The 19,641-nt window shown below is 45.9% G+C and overlaps 1 protein-coding gene across 5 annotated transcripts in view; it reads left to right on the forward strand.

Annotated features, from left to right (window-relative positions):
- The first annotated feature begins 51 nt into the window (after positions 1–51).
- Positions 52–19,641, forward strand: part of JPH2 (junctophilin 2) — a 68,819-nt gene continuing 49,229 nt past the window's right edge. For 4 of the 5 annotated variants that reach the window (XM_039498593.1, XM_039498596.1, XM_039498595.1 and 1 more), the window contains exon 1: positions 52–6,914. In XM_039498593.1, coding sequence (XP_039354527.1) covers positions 6,536–6,914 — 379 coding nt within the window. In that variant the 5' untranslated portion in view covers positions 52–6,535. Of the gene's footprint in view, positions 6,915–11,271; positions 11,429–19,641 lie in introns of those variants that run through there. The other variant, XM_039498594.1, reaches the window with a different exon arrangement.

The raw sequence follows: 19,641 nt of genomic DNA on the forward strand, positions 1-19,641 counted from the left end.
CCACAGCTGCTTATGGAACAGATAATTTGGGAAATTCTGCATTGATTAAAGGTCTTATTTATTAAAAAAAAAAACAAAAAAAAAAAACCTGCAGTTCTGGGTTATTGCACAGACGGGTCCATAGAAAGCACTGTATGAGATCAGACCTCTTCATTTGGGAAGCCTGATGCTGCGTACTTAGCTCATCTGAGGTCCCTTTTTGATGATTGATTGCAACTCATATGCAGACAGTTATGGATTCAGGGTTAGCTTTGGAAACTTGTCAAGTGGGGCTGTATAGCACCAAATTATGAGAACACTTTAAAAGTGGGGGTCATGCCCCATTTTTTCCTTCATCTTTACATCCATTACTCTAATTATTTCCAGGTGCCTGAATTTTTGCTTTTCTGGGGTGAATGCAATATTTGTTTTTATGATTAAAGAGCAGTTTTGTTTCTAGCAGGATAAACTTTCTCTTTATACTCTCTGACCTTTTCTTTTCTTTTCTTCACAGCTTTCCTATTCTCCAAGTTAGTAGAGTATCAGGTGCTAGTATTAACATTGCAAGAGGTATTATCACATTAGGCTTCCCAATCAGAGAAATAATTCAGGTAATCAGAGCTTCTACCTTTGTCTGCTACAGCAGAAATAGATGGCTTTGTATCTTGAATGTAATTGTTCCTCATGCAATAGCCAAAGGAAATGCAATTGATGAGGTGAATTGACTCCTTTGCAGTTTGTTTTTTAAAAAGTGCGTCAAAAGACCAAAAATAGCATTTGCTAACTTCTTCAGTGTGCTTTTGTCTGCACATCCTTCCCCCACTGTAATCCTGATTATTGTTAGACAAAAATACAACAAATTTGTCCTCCCTGCAATGTCTTATTTCTGAGGGCTTGTCTACACTGGTATGCTAAATAGACGCTGCTGTGATCGATCCAGCGGCATCGATTTAGCAGGTCTGGTAAAGACACAGTAAGTCAATGGCAGAGCGCTCTCCCATCGATTTCAGTACTTACCTTCCGCCTCTCGGAAAGGGGAAGTCAGCAGGAGAGCATCTCCCACCAAAGTAGTGCAGTGTAGACACCACGTTAGGTTAATGTAAGCTACGTCACTCGGCGGGATTTTTTTTACACACCCCGGAGTGATGTAACTTAATCGATTTAAGTGGCAGTGTAGACCAACCCCTTGAGACACATTTTTGACACAAGTAACTAACACTTGGTCAGTTGCCAAGCCGTGACATCTTGGGCCTTCCTACTGCATCCACGTGTTCTCCTTTCCCTCCCTTCTGGCAATCCATTTACTAAAACGTATAAATATTGGTAGTGTGATCCGTGTCTTGTTGTGAGGCAGAGTGCTGCTGTACGGTTCTCCACTGCCTGAAGTGCATATCACCCTGCACAGAAATGCAGATTTGAGCTGCAGCTGCTCGTGATCACATCAAAGCAGCACCAGCTGTCTCCTGTTGTAGATTTAGCAGTGGAGAGGTGCAAGGGAGTATACTGCCAGGTACTGAAATTACCCCTTGTGGGGAGAGCATGAACCAGTGTTATCACTTGCTGATACTTTTGCAGTTCTGTGCCTTGTGTGAGAGAAGAAGAATTTAGGAGAAACACTTCCTTGCTAAATTCCATTGGCACCTCTGGTTATTAAGAATGTCATCCCTGCTCCATTATCTGCAGCTTGATATGGCTTAATGACCTAGGATGGTCATTGTGTATCAGTGTTATAATCTAGCCTAGTGAAGTGGCCTCACTATTAAGACAGAATTGATGACCCCAAACTAATTCGCATTTCTTAATGTCAGAAGTCCTAAATAGGCAGGCTGTTCTGGGTCCATTTTCCCCTTCAACTTCCCTGTGTTCACATTCAAATACATGTGACAAATCTTACTAAGTTATCTGAAGTAGCTCCATTTCCTTGTGTGTGGTGGTCTGCAGGAATAGAACTAGAATTGTAAACTGAAATTTCATTTTCTTCCCCAATGGCTCATTCTTTTGTTTTTTTCCTATATATAATGCAAGTACCAGCTCATTGCATTGCTCATCTTCTAATTCCTACAGTAGGTATTACATTTGGGGAATGGGAGTAATACCTTTCCTAGGGAGGAGGGCCCAGTTACCATTCCACTATTTTGTTTTCTCATTGGAGTCCCATAAACTTAGGGGGAAGGATTTATATTTTGATTGCCCTCCTTTACAGTACATGAAGTGCAGTGTGGTGGAGTTGGTACAGTCAATTACTTTGTTCTGAATTTTATGAAGAGTGAATCCTGCAGCAAAAAGCAGTATCTTGTAGGGACCCTAAAGGAAAACTGTACAGTAGTTGAGTATGAACTGTTGATGGTTAGGGAAGGAAAAGCATCTAAACAAGTTGGTAAACCATGTGTGGCCACTAGATGTCACCTTTACTCCATGTCCATGACTATAGACCCACTGGCTAACTGATACTTAACAACTTTCTTAAGTAGTGCATCATTTCAGCCAAGTGGTGCTTAAAATACACATTTGAATATAATTTTGATTACAGTTTTGTTGTGGAAGAGTGTTGCAGTTTGTAATGTAAATAACTTTCATGGTCTTGAAGTTGGCCTGTTTTTAAGGCATTAACATAATTGGTGGTGGTAAACCCAGGGGCGGCTCCAGGCTCCAGCGCATCTGGGGCGGCCTGCCAGTCGCTTTGAGGGCGGCAGGCAGGCGGCTTTCGGCGGCGCGCCTGCAGGAGGTCTGCCGGTCCCGCAGCTTCGGCGGCAATTCGGCAGCAGGGACGCTGATGGCACGGCACCGGCGGACTGCACACAGGCATGCCACCGAATCCACGGGACCAGCCAACTGCGTGCAGCTGCGCCACCGAAAGCCGCCTGCCTGCCGTGCTTGGGGCAGCAAAAAACATAGCGCCGCCCCTGGGTAAACCAGATAGGAATAATAAACTCTGCTCTTCTAGAACAGCATGAGATGTACTTGAAGACACTTCACTGTTGTTAACTCTTCAGTTTTATCACAAGTCTTGCAATATTGTTTCTTTTAAAGTCCCAGCACCTGGAGTAAAGTGGTTACATGAGAATCTCAGTTCTCATTTAAAAAAAAAAAAAAATCTACCCCTCAGAGCAAAGTGAGTTGAAAATGTGACCTGTCTGTACCCTAAAGGCTCAAACCAGAAGATACTGAAAGAACCCAACACTATTTTAGAATCTTATTTTTAAGCCAGTCTTATAACTTGAGGTCTAACTCATGATGTTTGAACGCTTGGGGTTGACAGTTCTGCACCTGGCATTTCTGTGCCTCAGATATGATGCTTAGATACTATGGTGATAAGTGCAGTATAAGAAACTATGTAGAATAGAATTTTGTCCCTAGCTCCCTTCTTGTTTGAATGACCTCTCTGAGAACCTGAATGGTTGGGTAAGGGAAGATCCGTGGCCAGAAGTTGCTTTAAAGCTGGTGGTGTGTTTTCTTCCAGAACAAGGTTAGCCTGAGTGACTGTTGTGCTTAACTTTGTTGTGTGCATGTGCAAATGGCTAGGTGCATTTGCATGTGGAGCTGCAGTTAGGTACCCTGTTACATGTACTTTTCAGTTCTAAAAACTGAAGCCCATAAAGATAGCATCAGTTGTAAAGCCCTGTACAACCATGCAGTGGGTTGTCTTCATTTTACAAATGAGACAAGATGTTGCAGCATGCTTGGACCCATACAAAAAATCAGTGGTAGAGCTGGGCTTAGAACTCTGGAGTTCCTACTTCAACACTTTACCTCTTAGTAGGGGTGCATGATGTGCCAGCAGTAACACAAGTTAGCTCCATAGCTGCCATTGTTTCCTGCTCCTAATAATGTGGTGGTCACTAAATAGCACATCATCCTTTTATAGCCTTGCTAAGCGTCTCCTTGGAGTATGGGACAGGTTGACAGAGGGAAGGATTTGGATCAGTGTGACATGCTGCGGTAGCTTTCCCCCTCTCTTTCCTGAGTACTCACCAGTCTTGTATTTGAAGATGGGAGTTATGTGCTAATACATAGCAGCTGTATCTGGCTCTGTAGTTTAGTTCTATCTTTTCCAAGCACAATGAAAATAAGCAGAGCTCACACCACCTACTAGACAGAGCCACTGCTTGTAAATCTTTTGGAGTAGCAAACATGTTGATTGACCAAAAATAAATAAATAAAATAAAATAAAAGCTGACCCTAAGGTGAAACACCTCTAGACGTGATTTATTACTTTATTTTTTAAAGTAGGTCCTGTGGCCCATCTGAAGTAGGTAGGGAACATTGGGGCAGCCAGCAACCTCTCTTTGGAGATGAATGCATCTTCTGTGCAAACTTGGTCTCAGCTGACCTGGGAAGTAGATTTCAGCAGATGCTTCGCATGCATTTACAGTTGCTTGTTCATTGAGGGCTTGTCTATACTTGAAAACATGCACTGGCGAGCTAAAGAGATTTAAAATTGATGTAAAAATGTGCAAACCCTCCCAGTCTAGATCCACCTCAACTGCTTTAAACCTTGCTTAAATCTGTTTAGTTTAATTATGTAAATTACAGATGCAAGCAAAACTGGTTTAAACACATCTACACTAGTGGCTTGAATAAACTAGATTTTTTTTCAATGCAGACCAGGCTTAAGATAACCCTGGCTAGTACTATGCATCACAGCATGAAAATGGGAAAGTGCAGTGCTCAATTACACCTGCACTATTGGTGACAAGACCCTGGCTTGTCAGCAGGGCAACTGCCACCCCTTGGCATGAGTGATGGAGATGAGCATAATTTCAAATGTTTGTAACTCCAAACCTTTCTTAGGGTTTCACTTTAATGTGTATATTCTTGTCTTCTTCTCACCCCCCTTCCCCCCAATACTGCCTGTGAGTGAATAAATGGGCTTTAATTTAAAATGTTAGTGCTTCATGCAGCATACTTCAGGGGACAAAAATATTGGGGAATGAGATGAACACTAAAGTGCCCGTTCAATGTGGCCTCTGCCCCATTTACATAATTATGTCAGAAACTTTGAAGGAATGGTGTTACAGGGGAGCAAAGACTGAGCGGATGGGTGAAATTGACAGATTAGAGACCTGAGCCACTTCCCTGCAGTTGGTAAAGGTCCTATTGTGTCCAGCTTAGCAAGAGAGGCAGCCAGAGGTCCAGTAAGGCTGCCTCCTATCCTGGGAATTGTGGGATTGGTCTGAGTCTAGTTCTTGCTCTCCAACTGTGCTGGGAAAGAGGTAGTGGAGGGGAGTGGATCTTTAGAAAGCTGTTATCCCTTTGCTTCAGTGAGCAGGGAAGGCGTGGGAGCAGTTTGCAGACGCATGGTGCGGGGACAGCATTGCCTCAAACACTAGCTTTATATGAGCTTTTTGCCTTGGCTGTGGTGTTTCTGCTCCCCATAAGGATGGAAGCAGGACAGCAGCAGCTGGGAACTCAGAACTGACTTTTTGGGAGACATGGTGGCCCTTTGCTCTTCCCCCTGTCCCCAGTCCTAGCCACTGTTGTGGAATGACTGTGTTCTGAGAGCAAACCCCCAGTCATCTGCCCACTTCCTGCCCCCTACATCCTCTGGTTCCCCCCTGCCCTAAATCAGGAAACATGCCCCAGCCCTGAGCAGATCTCTGTGCAGTGGAGGAAAAATGCCGGAGTAACTAGCAGAAGCTCTCCCCCCTCTCACACGCACCTCCCCTAGCTACTTCCCAGGGTCTATTTTTAAGCAGGCACTTACTTACTTTCCCAGCTTCTCCCCTCCCCTCTTCTTTTTCTGGATTCCTGCCCGGGGAAGGGGGGATGTCTCTTTCCTCCTTCATAAAAGGCCCCTGGAGCAAGGGCTGGGCCTGTGGGGGTTTATTTTGGGAGCAGCTCCTGGGATCCGATGGCCTTGTTAGGGCAGTGTTGACCTTTCTACCGCAGGAGGAGGAGGAGGAGAGAGGGAAGGGGCTGCGAAGGAGAGAGAGAGACACACACACAATGGGACTCTGAGGAGGGAGGGACTCTGCAGGCAGCCGGAGCAGCAGCAGGAGCCGTGGGGCATAGCAGCCTGGGCGGGTATGATCAGGAAAGGGGGAGCCCCCCAGAGAAGCACGGGGCCCCCCTGCCCTTTCCTGGAGAGCCTCGTAAAGGGGCCGGAGGCTTCCCCAATGCACTGTCAGGGCAATGCGAAGCCTGCAGAGATACAAGTCAGATCTTATCCCTCCTCGCCCAATCTGCCCCAGTCCCACAGCATGGTCTATGCTTGATTGTCCGGTCCCCTAGGTGACAGGTGGGTGCTGGGTTGCAGACAGGTGCCTGGGGCGTTCAGTGTTTGCAGTGTCCTCAGCCGATCCTTCTCCAAGACAGGATCCCTTCCCAAATCCCTCCCTCCCCTCTATCCTCTGGCTGGACAGCACAAGGTAATCCTCCCCTTGGTGCAGCACCTTGCTTTGAGCATGTTTAATCTGGAAATGTGGCAACATTTTAAACACCCCAAACTTTTGCTTATGAAAAACCGTCCAGCTAAGTAGGAAGGAAAGAGGGAAAGAAAGAGGAAGGAAGGAAGGAGCAAAGTGGAGATCCCGGCTTGCTGAGCTTCGATGGCACCATGAGTGGAGGAAGGTTTGATTTTGACGACGGAGGAGCGTATTGTGGGGGCTGGGAAGGGGGGAAAGCCCATGGCCATGGCATCTGCACTGGTCCCAAGGGCCAAGGAGAGTACTCAGGTTCGTGGAACTATGGTTTTGAAGTGGTGGGCATATACACGTGGCCCAGTGGCAACACCTATGAAGGCTACTGGTCTCAAGGCAAGAGGCACGGTTTGGGGATCGAGACTAAAGGACGGTGGCTTTACAAAGGCGAATGGACCCATGGCTTTAAGGGACGCTATGGGACAAGGCAGAGCATGAGCAGTGGAGCAAAGTACGAAGGCACCTGGAATAATGGGCTGCAGGACGGTTATGGCACTGAGACTTACGCAGATGGAGGTAAGGGTGACACTGGAGGGGCCAGTTGAGATCAGGTCAGTGAGCAACATGATATTTGACCTGTAAATCCAGAGACTGTAAATCATCCCAGGAGAGAGGGAGTTCAAGTCAGATCACCAATAGCAAAAGCTGGGGAGGATAAATCAAGGCACTTTACTAGAATATTCTACCTCTACCATATATTTTTATATATTTCTGTTTGTGAGCGAGCTTTGTGTGTGACATCTTTTTAATCTACTTGCATTTAGGCCCTAATTTCTGTAGTCTGGCTGCCCCTTGGAAAATTGCAACACTCAATAATCTACCCACATTCCCTTTTCAGTACACCAGAAAAGTGAGACAGACCTCAAATAATTGTAACGCTTCTGGATGACTATGCTTTTCTATGTGAAAAACTTCCTCAAATGTCTTGATTATGGATGTTTTCTCCAAACTTTATTTTCAATAGTGTGAGGCTAGTGAAAGACTAGATTATATTATGGGATCTCTGAAGAATTATGGGCCCATGACTACAGCAAACTATAAAGTGATAAGAATTAATTCTCATTGGGCAAAGAGTTGTGAATGTTTTCGCCTTATACATCACTAGATCATCTACAGCATTTTAATGCTCTGTGTCTATTTATTAAATACCAAATTGCATGAATGCACTGAACATGTGTATGACTAAAACTCAACCCGAATGTTTATCAAAGCTGTCTAGAGAATTTAGTCACCTATCTTCCACTAGTATAAATCTCCTATACCACTTTGAAAATCTCAGCCCGTGGTCACGCACAGAGGCATTCAGTATACAAGTGTTCGTCAGACATTTTGCAAATGCTCTGAATGGTAAAGAAAAAAATTAATTAGACGAGGTGGGAAGCATCTGAAACTGATGAACAATCGTAATGCAACATCACAGGAATCCTGTGCAAGTAATTCTGCAACTCTTCAATAGTGTAACAGTGCGTGTTGCCATGTTTCGTATGGCTAATCAAGAGGGTGATTTGTGGGGGAGGGGAGTACTCGCAGATGTATTCCTGAGGATTGCACTTTATTATTATTATTATTCAGGACCCACACTGCCAATTATTTATGAAGAAAAATAATTTGAGAAATGTATCTCTTCATAATAAAAAAGCATATCACATTTACAGCATTTCTCAACTGCGGCCACAAAGGGCTTTTCTTGCGGTCACAGCCTCGTGGGTGCTGATTGGGGGAGGGGCAAAGCAGGAATCCCTCCCCAGTGTCGCCAGCAGGTGCTGGTCCATGCCCCCTTCTGAAGCCACAACCACTGTACGATCAGATGACCAGTGAGAGTTCTCCATCTTCCCAAGGGTAGTGCTGCTTGGGCTTCAGCCCTGGCGTGGTGGGTGGCAGTCTCTGGCCGTGCAGCATAATGCTCCGGCCCCCTACCACAGGGCTTCAGGTTCTGGCCCTGGAGATCCAGTCCCGGGCTCATCCCCCACACATCAGCCCAGCCCCTTCTGCCTCTTCCAGTCTCCAGCCATGCAGTGGGACCCTAGGTTCCAGGCTCATCCCTGCCCTCCATTGCCCTGACTCCTGCTGTCCCTTCAAGCCCCCACATCACTCCTGGTCTCCCCGTCTCCCTACCCACCTCCCCATCCAGGGCTCAATTTGTCACCCAGCTTGCTGGGGCTAAGTAAGTCTGCTGTGAAAATGATAGTTACAAATACTGCTTTTCACAGTAGCAGACTTACTAGCTAGCAAGTTTAAAAAAAAAAAGGGCAAAACATGCAAAGCACCGTATTCAAGTTTCTATTCTATTCGGTCCAGTAAAGAATAGAGAACTGTACATTATTTTTTTTATTGAATCTGCAAAAAAACCCAACATACATAAATTACAATGATTTGGACACATATATGTGCATATTTCTTTGTTTTTCCTAAGGTTAATTAAGCATTTTAGGGAAAATTGTCAGTGGCCACCAGCAAGAGTTTTGTTTGGTGAGGGGAAAAAAATGCTGTGAGAACCCCTTAGAATAATAGGAGAATTCAAGCTACTGTGTTGGCTTTCCAGGGCTTTGTTAATGTGCCCTTATTCAGCAAGTTACTTAAGCAGATGACTAAGTGCTGAAGTTTGTACACTTATGGCACATGAAGTTGCAGTTAAAGCTGCAGATTAGAGGTGACCAATTTCATTTGCCCAGTTCTTTAAACTTCATCCTTCTTCTATCTTCAGGCTATGTGATTTGTTAAATAATCCAGTGCAGTTTACTATACAGTGATAATAGAAAGCAGGGACTAAACTGTGTTTGTAATGAATTGAACTACTGACATGAGGCTCTTTAGGTCATTTGTAAGGTATGTATATGTTTAATGCAATGACACTCTAATACAGCTGTTGTCCAGTTACTGTCTTTCATTTATATAACACCTTTTATTCTGAAGGATGTCAGACTGCCTTAAACCATATGCAGTGATTGCTTCATCCACCAGTAAAATGCAGCTATCTTTGGGGTGTGATGCTGCAGATATTCAACAGCTCACAATTAGCACTACAAAAGAAGGGCATCTGGGCAGGCCAAATATTGGCACAAAACTTGGAGTTTAACTGCCCCAGGGTGAACACTTCCCTACTCTTGCACGTAAAAAATCCCTCTATGGGCGGTAGTGCTCACTTTTACTCCTGGGGGAGTTCTGAGCCAAAACATTAATTCTCTGCACAATATTTTAAAATTCTGCATATTTTATTTGTCAAAATAACACAATGTAGTCTTGCCAGTTTCAATTATTTTGGTCATTTATTTCAAAATACCTGTCAGCAAGTATGTCTGTAACAGTACAGACCACAGAAAAGATTCAGGAAATGTTTTTTGATAATATGCCTAGCAAGGGATCTATTTAAGACAGAACTTTGAGTAATAATTCATGTACACTACAATAGAGAAATGGACTTCCCCTCAAAAGCAGTGCAAAGGCTTGGGGGTGGGGGTCAGAGGTAATGGAGGAGCTGAGGGAGCATCAAGTAATTGCTGGGAAGGAGCCTGGGAATGAACCTGGAGGGTTGCTGGGTGTGGAAAGTGTGAAACAGGGGAGGAGGGGGGTTCGTGGGGAAGGGCAAAGGGATTATTAGGGAGTTGGTGGGGAGCCTCTCCCATGCAGACCCTGGCTGACCCCCTAGTGTCTCCCATTCAGTCAGGCACATCTGCTTCCATCCCTGTGTGTCCCTGCACTCCCCTCATCCCTGTGTGTCCCTGCCTCCCCACTCAGCTACCCTTCCTCCCCCTATTCCCATGTGTCCCTGCACCTCCCTCCCCCCTGTCCCCATGTGGTCCTGCACCCCCACTCCTATTCAGCCCTGGGGTCAATGCTGTCACCCCATTAGCTCCTGTGTCCCCACACCAGTCTCCCCCCAGTAGCCCTTCTGAACCCCAGTCTATGTGACTCCCCAGGAGCCCTGTGTGTCCCATTCTGTCTGTTTCCCCCATATCTGTGCCTCCTCCCATGGGCAGGGCACTTTGAGGGATGCAGCCTCTGACCCCTCCCTCTCCGTGGCTGGCTGCTCTGGACCTGAGTCAATTGCCCTCTCTTCTGGTGCCACAGCAGCCCTTGGTGAACGAAAGGTGTAATTGCAGTGTCTCCCCAGCAGAATCCATTTTCTGTGCGGGGGGGAAAGACCTGCAGGGGACATGAATTCTGCATGTGCACAGTGCCACAGAATTTCCCCTGAAGTAGTGTCACTTGCACTCATTGAGTCTGGTTCAACTTTAAAGCAGAACCCAGACACATTAGGGACCATGCCACCTAATGTATCCGTAACACATATAAGAACATGAATGTTTGGGTTTTTTTAAATGTGGTTAACTCAAAGCATCATGATATAGTTCTGTTGACAAAGAGTGAGACTGGTGAGTGAGACTATCCTTTAAGAGAATAGTGCTTTATAGGTAAAGGGGAAGGTGATCTAGGATCGGGAATGCCCTGTGTGTGTGAATGAGCTAAGCATGTTACAGCATTGAGTGAACGATTGCTTGAGCTTTAGTCTCTGACATTATTTCAAAACCCCATCATTTTTTTGTGCAAGGAAGAGATGGGGGTGTCTGGAGGGGCTCTGGGTGTTTGTTTGATCATACTAAACCACACAAAAGAAGCTGCTAATGTAAAAATCTGGTCTTCAACCCCTGTTTTGCAATACAATGATTGTATAACTTTTTAAAATGTCTTTTGTTCAAGCTGTGGCCTGAAAACAGTATTAAATAGTGCATGACTGTTTCTGGGGAGCTGGGAGAAAGCACTGGTGTAAATTCATCTCATGGGGAAATAATTAAATCCAGTTGTCATGAGACCAGTGGAGAGGTGAAAAGAAATGATGAGGTGAGTTTCAGGTGAGCTGTGAAATGAGCTGAAGACTCAGTGGGGTGAAGAGGTACAGAAAGGCTGTTGCAGCTGATTGGAGTTCATGAAGGTTCTTGCACCAACAGTGGTGAAACTGTGCACTTAGAGGAGTGAGAGGAGGAGGAGGAGGCTGGAAAAGAAAAGAGAGACGGTCCATGGGGTTGGCCAAGGTGAGTCTGTGCAGAGTTTTAAAAACAGGGAGGGCAATTTTTTTGGACCCTGAAGTGAATAGGGAACCAAGGAGAGGAGCGATATAGCCATGCTTCTTTGTGTGTACCAGATGGTGAGCAGCAGCAGCAGCAGGGCTGTGCATATTCTGGAGTCTGAGCACCTGGGCCATGTGGAAGCCATCAAAGAGGGAATCAGCAGCAATAATCAAGCTGAGAGGGGATTGAAGCTTAGAGGAGGATTTCTCTAGAGCTGGAGCTGAGGGAGTAACCATGATTTTGCTGCTAGTTCTGTGTATTGTCAAGTGCAGACAATAGATAGCAAATGTATATGGAATTCTTCATGCTTCCTACTGATTCTGAGCTGCAGTCCTCAGAGACTTGGAAGTTTGGGCAAAACTCAGCCCTAGTGTAACTTCATTGACCCCCAAAATAACAATAACAGGGCTTATATAGTACAGTTCCTCCATAGATCTGAAAGTGCTTTACAAAGAAAGCATCACCGTTTAACTGAGGATAAGTGATTCACCCAGGGTCATGCAGCAAGTCAGTAGCAGGGGTGGGAACAGACTCCCAGTTGCCCCATTCAGGGTCCAGTTTCCTGTCCACTAGCCCATGTTGTCTTTGCAGCGGAGCTTTACCAAGGCTGAATTTGGCCCCCAAATTGATGCTTTTTAGTTATGCACTATTTTAAATCAATCCTCACTCAGATGACTTTTTCTAACAGCAAGCACTACGTTTTCATTAGTTTGTTTTACTTGTGTGTCTATTTAATCTGTTTGTCCATCACACTAAGTACTTCTAAGATGTCTCTCATCATGGTATCTGTGCATGAAACTTTGAGACTGTAAGAATTAGAGATATTATTTTGGCTGTTGCCAGTAAGCTGGCGAGTAAGCTCTTTAAAACTACGAGAGGTTTTTTTTAATCTTACACCTTATGCCCAGTGTGGAAAGGGAAGAGGGTGGTGTCTCCTGAAGAATGGACCCTGGTTCATGAAGTGAAATTTGAGTGTCACATAGTGTATCTCAGCACAGGCCTTTGAGCCCATCAATGATCTGTGGATCATCCTGCCTCTGTACTAATTGACCGCAGCTACTTATGGAAGGTGTGATATATTATCCGACCTAAGCAGAGGGCACACACAATCCATTTGTGAATCAGAGTGATTGAGACTGAGGTCTCCAGAGACAATGATTAATCCGCTCTGCAACTTGAGCCTTCCCATCCTGTGCGTATATAAATAGAAAGGGCCAGCTCCATTTAGGAGCAGACCCAGAAATCTCTAGAAACACAGCAAAAAACACAGAAACCAGCCAGACTCCCATATGTACCTCCTAACAGGGGTTACTAAGAGCCAGGTATGGTATCTTTTGTGTAAGAGAGGAAGGGGACATTTTATAGGATTTCTTGTCATTAAAAAAACAGCAAAGCTTTCCACTGATGATGACATAGAGGCATTTTGGAAAGAAAAACAACAATCGACACATCTCTCCATCCACCCTGTTACTTCATCTATCAGCCCTCTGCCCTGGCCCTGCTAATGTGGGAGTTAATACTAATGGGAAGTTCTTGGCGATTGAGTGACTCTGCAAATTAACATTCTGGCCTTTCACCTCTGCAGATCTGTGTGTTCCAGCTTTGACTTAAGTCACGAGGGAAAGCGAGGCTGGGGCCCTTTCTTACAGGGTTTTCCACATCACAAAATACACTGCATGTTAGCTGAGATTTTGGGGCCCAGGGCTGGGGTAGCTGTGGGTCAGGGTGGATCTGTGTGGGGCTCAGGACTGGAGTAGCAGGGGTTACTATATGTCAAGGCTAAGATGCATTGGCGAAGCTCTTCTGGCAGAAGCTTCAATAGCTGCCTGTACCAGATCTCATTCTGGCCAGTAACCTTATGCAGGTTCACAAATTTATACAAGCCATTAAGAAGAACTAAAGAAAATCCAATTCTGTTTACCAGCTCCCACTTGCCTCTGTACGTTCCTTTCCTTGCTTTGCACCATTGGGCTTGTCCTGATGGGCCTTGGCAGGAGAGGGCCATTGCTTTCTCTCCAGCTAAGTGATGAGTGGGTGTTTTTAGCCAGGCTGGACAGAACACAGCTGTGTGTCTCCTGTAATTGCCCTCTCCTGTGGCCACCCTTGGTCCTGTGAACAGTTGTATTTCTCAAGGGAGTAGTGGAGAGAGGAATGCCCATTCTGTGCTGTGGAATGAGACGATCCACATTCACCCCAGCTGGGAATTATCCCAGGCCCAGCTCTGTGGATCTGAGGAAAGAGGCCAGGCTGACTGCATCAGGGCTGTGCCTTTATTCAGATGTGATTTCCAGCTCAGGTCTCTGTTCCTTTCCCTTCTGCCTCCACTCACCTCTGAGAAATCTACTGTTCCAACTCTAGACAATTGTTCATACCAAGAAGATTATGCTATTAAGCAGCATTTTTTCAAACCCGCTTTGAAGACTTAGGTTTTTTTAGCTGTTGCCAGATCTAAATCCCTGGTTACCAGCACCAAGCTTCTGACTCTAATGAGAGTACTCAAAGCTTTTGCCCCATCAGGGACAAGATTCACATTTTCAGGGGTCCCCAAACTGCTCCACTTTTCTTCTATTGCCTCTGATTTTGGGGGAAAGCAAATGGGAGATTTCAGAGGCCGGGACCTGTTACTGTGACCATTTAAAAAAAAAAGTGTATTTGATTATTGTTTTTAAAGGTGAAGGAAGAGGAGAGAGGAAGTTTTCCCATTAAAATGTCTAACCTGGTCAGGTACAAATCCTCGGCTCAGCCTCAGCCCAGGCAGAGGGGATAATATTGTGATTTCCTCAGAGGAAAGCTGTTGCTGGAGGGAGTGCAGACATATAGCTATTTCTGAATGTGGGTTTCACTAAAGATGGCCAGAATAGGGGGAAAATATCTAGGAAAAATTTACACACTTTGTCCACACCCCCACTTCCAACCCACCCATATTTGGAGTTAATTTTTTTAACTTTTAAAAAATCTGCAACCAGCTTTGATCTTTACAAAGTGGAAGATGGCTGATTTGCATATGGTTCCAATCCCACATGTATTAATGATGCAGAATAAATAGTTACACATTTCCATTTTACAGCTGCTTTTATCCAGGGAATTTAAAAGGCTTTACACATACTAATTAGCTAAGGGCTTGGCTCTGTACAAACTTGCTGCAATTTAGTACAAGGTGTGTTTTTAAACCAATGTAGTTAAACCAGGACAAAACCCTGTCTGCGCACTCTGCACATGTCTACACTAGGAAAATAAAAGGTGGATGCATTTTTAACCCAGAGTAGCTTCCATGTGTTAAAATCCTAATGTTGACAAGGCAGTTGTAGTTCTGGCACGTTAGCTTGTCAGTTTAAACCCTAAAGAGGAGTCCCACTAACATATGTTAAAACCACCCTTATCTTGTCTACACTAAGATTTTCCCATTTTGGTTATCATGGATTAAAATCACAAACTTTTCCCCCCTAGTTAAGACATTGTCTCCTTTTTAGGGCATGTCTTCACTATAGTGTCATATCTTGTTAATTGATTGCCAGGCTCCAGGTGTTTGTAGCTTACCATAGGCTGACCCTAATGTTAGCCTGGAACGCACATTTGGCAAATACCCAGACTGGCCTTTCCATAGGTGTTAGCTAGGTCCACGTTGGCTTTGTCTTCACGGACACAAAGGTGGTTATTTACAGCGAGGGGACTCAGTGCTGTATCCCTTTCACCCCTACTCATGGTTGACCGCGCCTCCTTTTCTGTGTGCTCTGGGCTAAGTGCTGAGCATCCTTCTACTATGACATTGTTTTTATGCCACTGTAATTCCCTTGACTGCAATGAAATCTGCTTCTGTTTCACACTGGCATAAGTGAGAGGAGAATTGTGTCTTTTAGCAGGCTAGTGAGCTGTGAGTAAAGGTTGACACTAACGTTGATTCCATCTGATCAACACTCCTTTCCCTGGCTTTCTCCCTGCTCCCCTTGCACTGATCGGGGATCTTGCTAGGAAGAGGATATGGGCATCCCTGTCTCCTTTCTATGTGACAGGCAGGCTGGTGCAGGAAGAAGTTGTCTTTCTCACACATCTCACTGACAGTCAGTAGGAGATGGGCACCTAATTCTCCTGCTCACTGACTACATTATACAGATGGGCACTTTACAGGGAATCAGTTTATCCAAAAACATGCTGTGAGTCAGTCAAGGACTTTCAGTGCCTCATCTTCGCTGCCTGCTCGGTCTGGGGTTTGTGCTCAGGCCCTATTTGCATGAGGCATTTAGCCGCGTGAGCTTAACTGTTTGAAACAAATTCATCTTTAACAAGAGTGGGCTGGGAAGCATGGCCAGTGCCAAAACCAGCTTAAACTGAGTGTAGACTCATTGGCCGGCTGATCTATACGTAAATCGAGCTGACTGAACCATTCTAAACCAGTTCTAAAATGATCCAGTGAACACACTTAAAGACCCAGAGTGGGATTTTCAAACGTGCCTATAGGAGTTAGGCACACATCTCACTGACAGTCAGTAGGAGATGGGCACCTAATTGGGCTTTTAAAAATCCTGCCCCTCCAGCATGGATGGGTGCTTACAGAATGTGGCTGGGAGGTAGCATTTCCTAGTGGTCAGAGCACAGTTGTAGCCATCAGAGGATCTTGTCAGTGGCAGAGGCAGGAGATGTTCATGTTCTGCCTCTGCCACAGACTCGCTGTGTGACCCTGGGGGAGTCGCTTAAACTCTCTGGGCCTCAGAGACTTGCTAGAACTCAGTTTCAAGCTCATTAATATTGAACCAATATTGGATGGAGTCTTCTATCCCTAAGGCATTGAAAGAGGCTGAAGGTCACTAATGTCCTACAGAAAGGTCTCTAATGTCATTCCATATTATGTGTCAGCTCCACTTTCAGTCTGCAACCCCAGCACAAGCAGAGACAAAGTGGATGAGTTCAAGGGCCATCCATATACAGAATGTGAACTTATTTATAGATGAGTAATAAAACTTGATAAAGGATCATTGTCACCATTTTACAGAGGGTCAGAGAGGTGCCCAAGCCCCTGCAGCTGGTGAGTGGCCTAGCAGGGAATGGAAACCAGGTCTCTTGACTCCCAAGCCATGCCCTACCCACCAGACCATACTGTCTCTTTTCTAAAGCAGTTTCTCCAAACCATGCTAGGAAACAGCATGAAGAGAATTTTGCCATGGTCGGTTGTTCCCATTAGGCAGGTGGCCGCTTCACACCCCAACTCTTCACTGTAACTGAGCACTTTGTTTAGCGGCCTCAGCGGAGAAACCAACGCTAAGTGAAGTTTGGATTCCCCCTTCCCCCTCTTTGTGGTTCTCCTAGCTCAGGGTTGAGGCGTTCAGGCACTATGCTGAGGAGTACAATGTGAGAACGTAGATAGCTGGAGAGAGGCACAGGGGGAGGGATTTGTGCTGCTGCTGCACCTGGGCACCACTTCTGTTCCCTGTTGGAGTGTGTAAGTTAACACCCTGCTGACAGGCTCAAAGAGGATTTCAATGAAACCAGCAGCTTGGGAATAAAGATTATTTGGCAGAACTGGCCAGGGAGACTGTAAAATATTCACTCCCATTATTGCCAAAGAAGGAATCAGAAACTATCTCCTGGGCAGGACTATCCTGGGGTTGACTAATAGATTGTGGAATTTAATTTTTTGGAACCAGGCTGATCCTTCCCTTTGGGTGAGAGCTGGAGAGGGGAGGGAGGGAAGGTGAATGGAATTAAGTATCAGAGGTGTAGCTGTGTTAGTCTGGATCTGTAAAAGCAGCAAACAGTCCTGTGGCACCTTATAGACTAACAGATGTATTGGAGCATGAGCTTTCGTGGGTGAATACCCACTTCATCGGATGCATGTCATGCATGGAATGCATGCATGAATGGCATTGACACACATGCTGTCACCACCCTCACCTGATGCTAGTTAGCTAAGCAGTGGTTGCACCTTCTGCAGAAGATCATGCAGTAACTGATGCGATGGCAGGGAGGATGCTTTCTGTGTTCTTCTCTGCATAGGGTTTGCTTCTCTAAGGGTGACCGTACTCTGCTACCTGCCAGTAAATCACTGACACTGTATCTTGTCCCAATTTAATGGAAAGCAGCCCATTTAGAACAGATGCCCATAAAAATATCCCCTGCATGGCTGGCCATTTGCCCGTGAGAAACTGAGCCCTTAGGAGGGGCGAGTGGTATCTAACATCTGCACTCCCCTAGCACCTTTCATCTGCTGATCGAGGGCAGCATGGTGCAGGGGACCATGTTCTGTGCTGTGGTTTGGAAAGGGATGGCCCATTCCAGACTCTCAGTGACGGATGGAGGCAGAGCTGAATGCTGCCTTTGTTTTTGGTGGATTGCCGGTTACTGAGGCAACCGTATCAACAGAGTGAGGAAAATCCAGGGAGAGAGGGATTCTGGTGTGAGCAGAATTAGCATTCTGGGGTATTGGCCGGCCAGGAAACGGGCTCCCCCTGGGGAAACCCCCAAAGCAGCTGCAGCAGTGAAACTGCTTCTTTCTGATCGCTCTGTATTGAGGCTCCACAATAATATTCCTGCCCCCAACACAAAACCCAAAAGTTTTCCCTGTAGCCTTTGCTACCCTCCTCTAGTGCCCTTCTGAGTGGAGCCTGACATTAGGAAACTAAGCTTCACTCACATCCCGGAACAGAAGGCAGGATTATTGTCTCTGTTCTACAGCGATGGGAACTGTGGCACAGCAGCTGAAGAGACTTCCCCAAAGTCTAGAGAAGAGACGGTTGGGGGGGGGGGGGACATAAGTCTTCAAATATGGAAAAGATCATTACAAAGAGGATGGTGATCAGTGGTTCTTCATATCTGCCGAGGGCAGCCCGAGAAGTAAATTGGCTTAGTTCACTGCAAGCGTGACTTAGGTTTGACATTAGAGAAACTTTCTAACTATAAGGGCAGGTAAGTTCTGAAACAGGATGCCTAGGGAGGCTGTGGAACCCCCATCCCTGTCAGTTTTGAAGAACAGGTTTGATAAACACCTGTCAGGGAGGGGCTAGGTATGCCTCAGTGTGGGGGGATGAACAAGTGACCTCAAGAGATCACTTCCAGCCCTACATTTCTATGATTCGATGACAGTAGCTTATCTAAGGGACAGTTTGACTCTACACTGAGGTAATAAGTGAGGGACGGCTGCAGTCCACACTGTGTTCCCGCCACTGCAGACCTGCCTGCTGATGAATTGCCAAGTCAGTTCTGCTCTGAATGGCAGCTTTTGAACTCTGCACATCTGAGGGCATCTTTTCAAATGGCTGGAGGGAAACTGGCTGGCTGGCAGGCCGCTACAGCAGGGACATTTTAACTCCCCAGCGGAATCATTTTGGGTTGAATGTATCCAGAACTTTGTAAATGAAGGGACCACAAGTAAGGGCCTCCCTGGTTGTCTAGTAAGAGCACCTAGCAACCTGATCCAAAGCCCACTGAAGCTAATGGGAGTCTGATTTCAATAGGCTTTGGGTCAGGCCTCTAATTACATGGCACTGCCAAGCAGAGAGCTGCTTTTGGGAAGCTGGCCTCCCAGCCCAGCAGAAGCTGGGAGTGCCAGGGAGGCAGCCTGCTCACTCCTGACTGGGAAGGGAGCCCTTGGTGTAACTCTTGATGTCCCCTTCCACATGGGGATGCTGAGGGAGTCACCCGCAGCTCTCCTCAGCCAGAGGGAAGTTTAGTGTAATGCAAATCCTTCAAAGGGGTGAGGGGAAGGGAGAAGGTACCCTGCAAACATCCCAGCCTAGGGTCAGTGCTGGAGGGCCTCTGAGGTGTGGCTGCCTCTCTTTTCTACCTATCCCTAAAGCTCGGAGCTTTATCCATCGTACCAATAGGTTTTGGGCTTTGTTCTGGGAACAGTGAAGGGCAGCGTATTCAAGGGCTGCAGGAATTGCTCTCCAAGACAGACACTTTTAGAGTTGTCTCCTAGAATCTACCCAGCATTTTGAGGACAGTTTTGGTCTATCTAGATGCTTCTTTGGGCCCAACCCTATTAGTATCTGAGCAGCTCACAATCTTTTAATGTATTTAGCCTCTCAACACCCCTGTGAAGTAGGAGGGTGTCGTTATCTCCGTTATTCAGATGAGGAACTCAGGCTGAGTGACTTGCCCCAGGACTCACAGGAAGAGCCAAAAACAGACCCCAGTGCTTCAGCCACAAGATCATCCTTCTTCCCAACCTTCAGTTAACTTCCTAC

The sequence above is a fragment of the Mauremys reevesii genome, linkage group 13 (assembly GCF_016161935.1).
Source record: "Mauremys reevesii isolate NIE-2019 linkage group 13, ASM1616193v1, whole genome shotgun sequence".
Lineage (NCBI taxonomy): Eukaryota > Metazoa > Chordata > Testudines > Geoemydidae > Mauremys > Mauremys reevesii.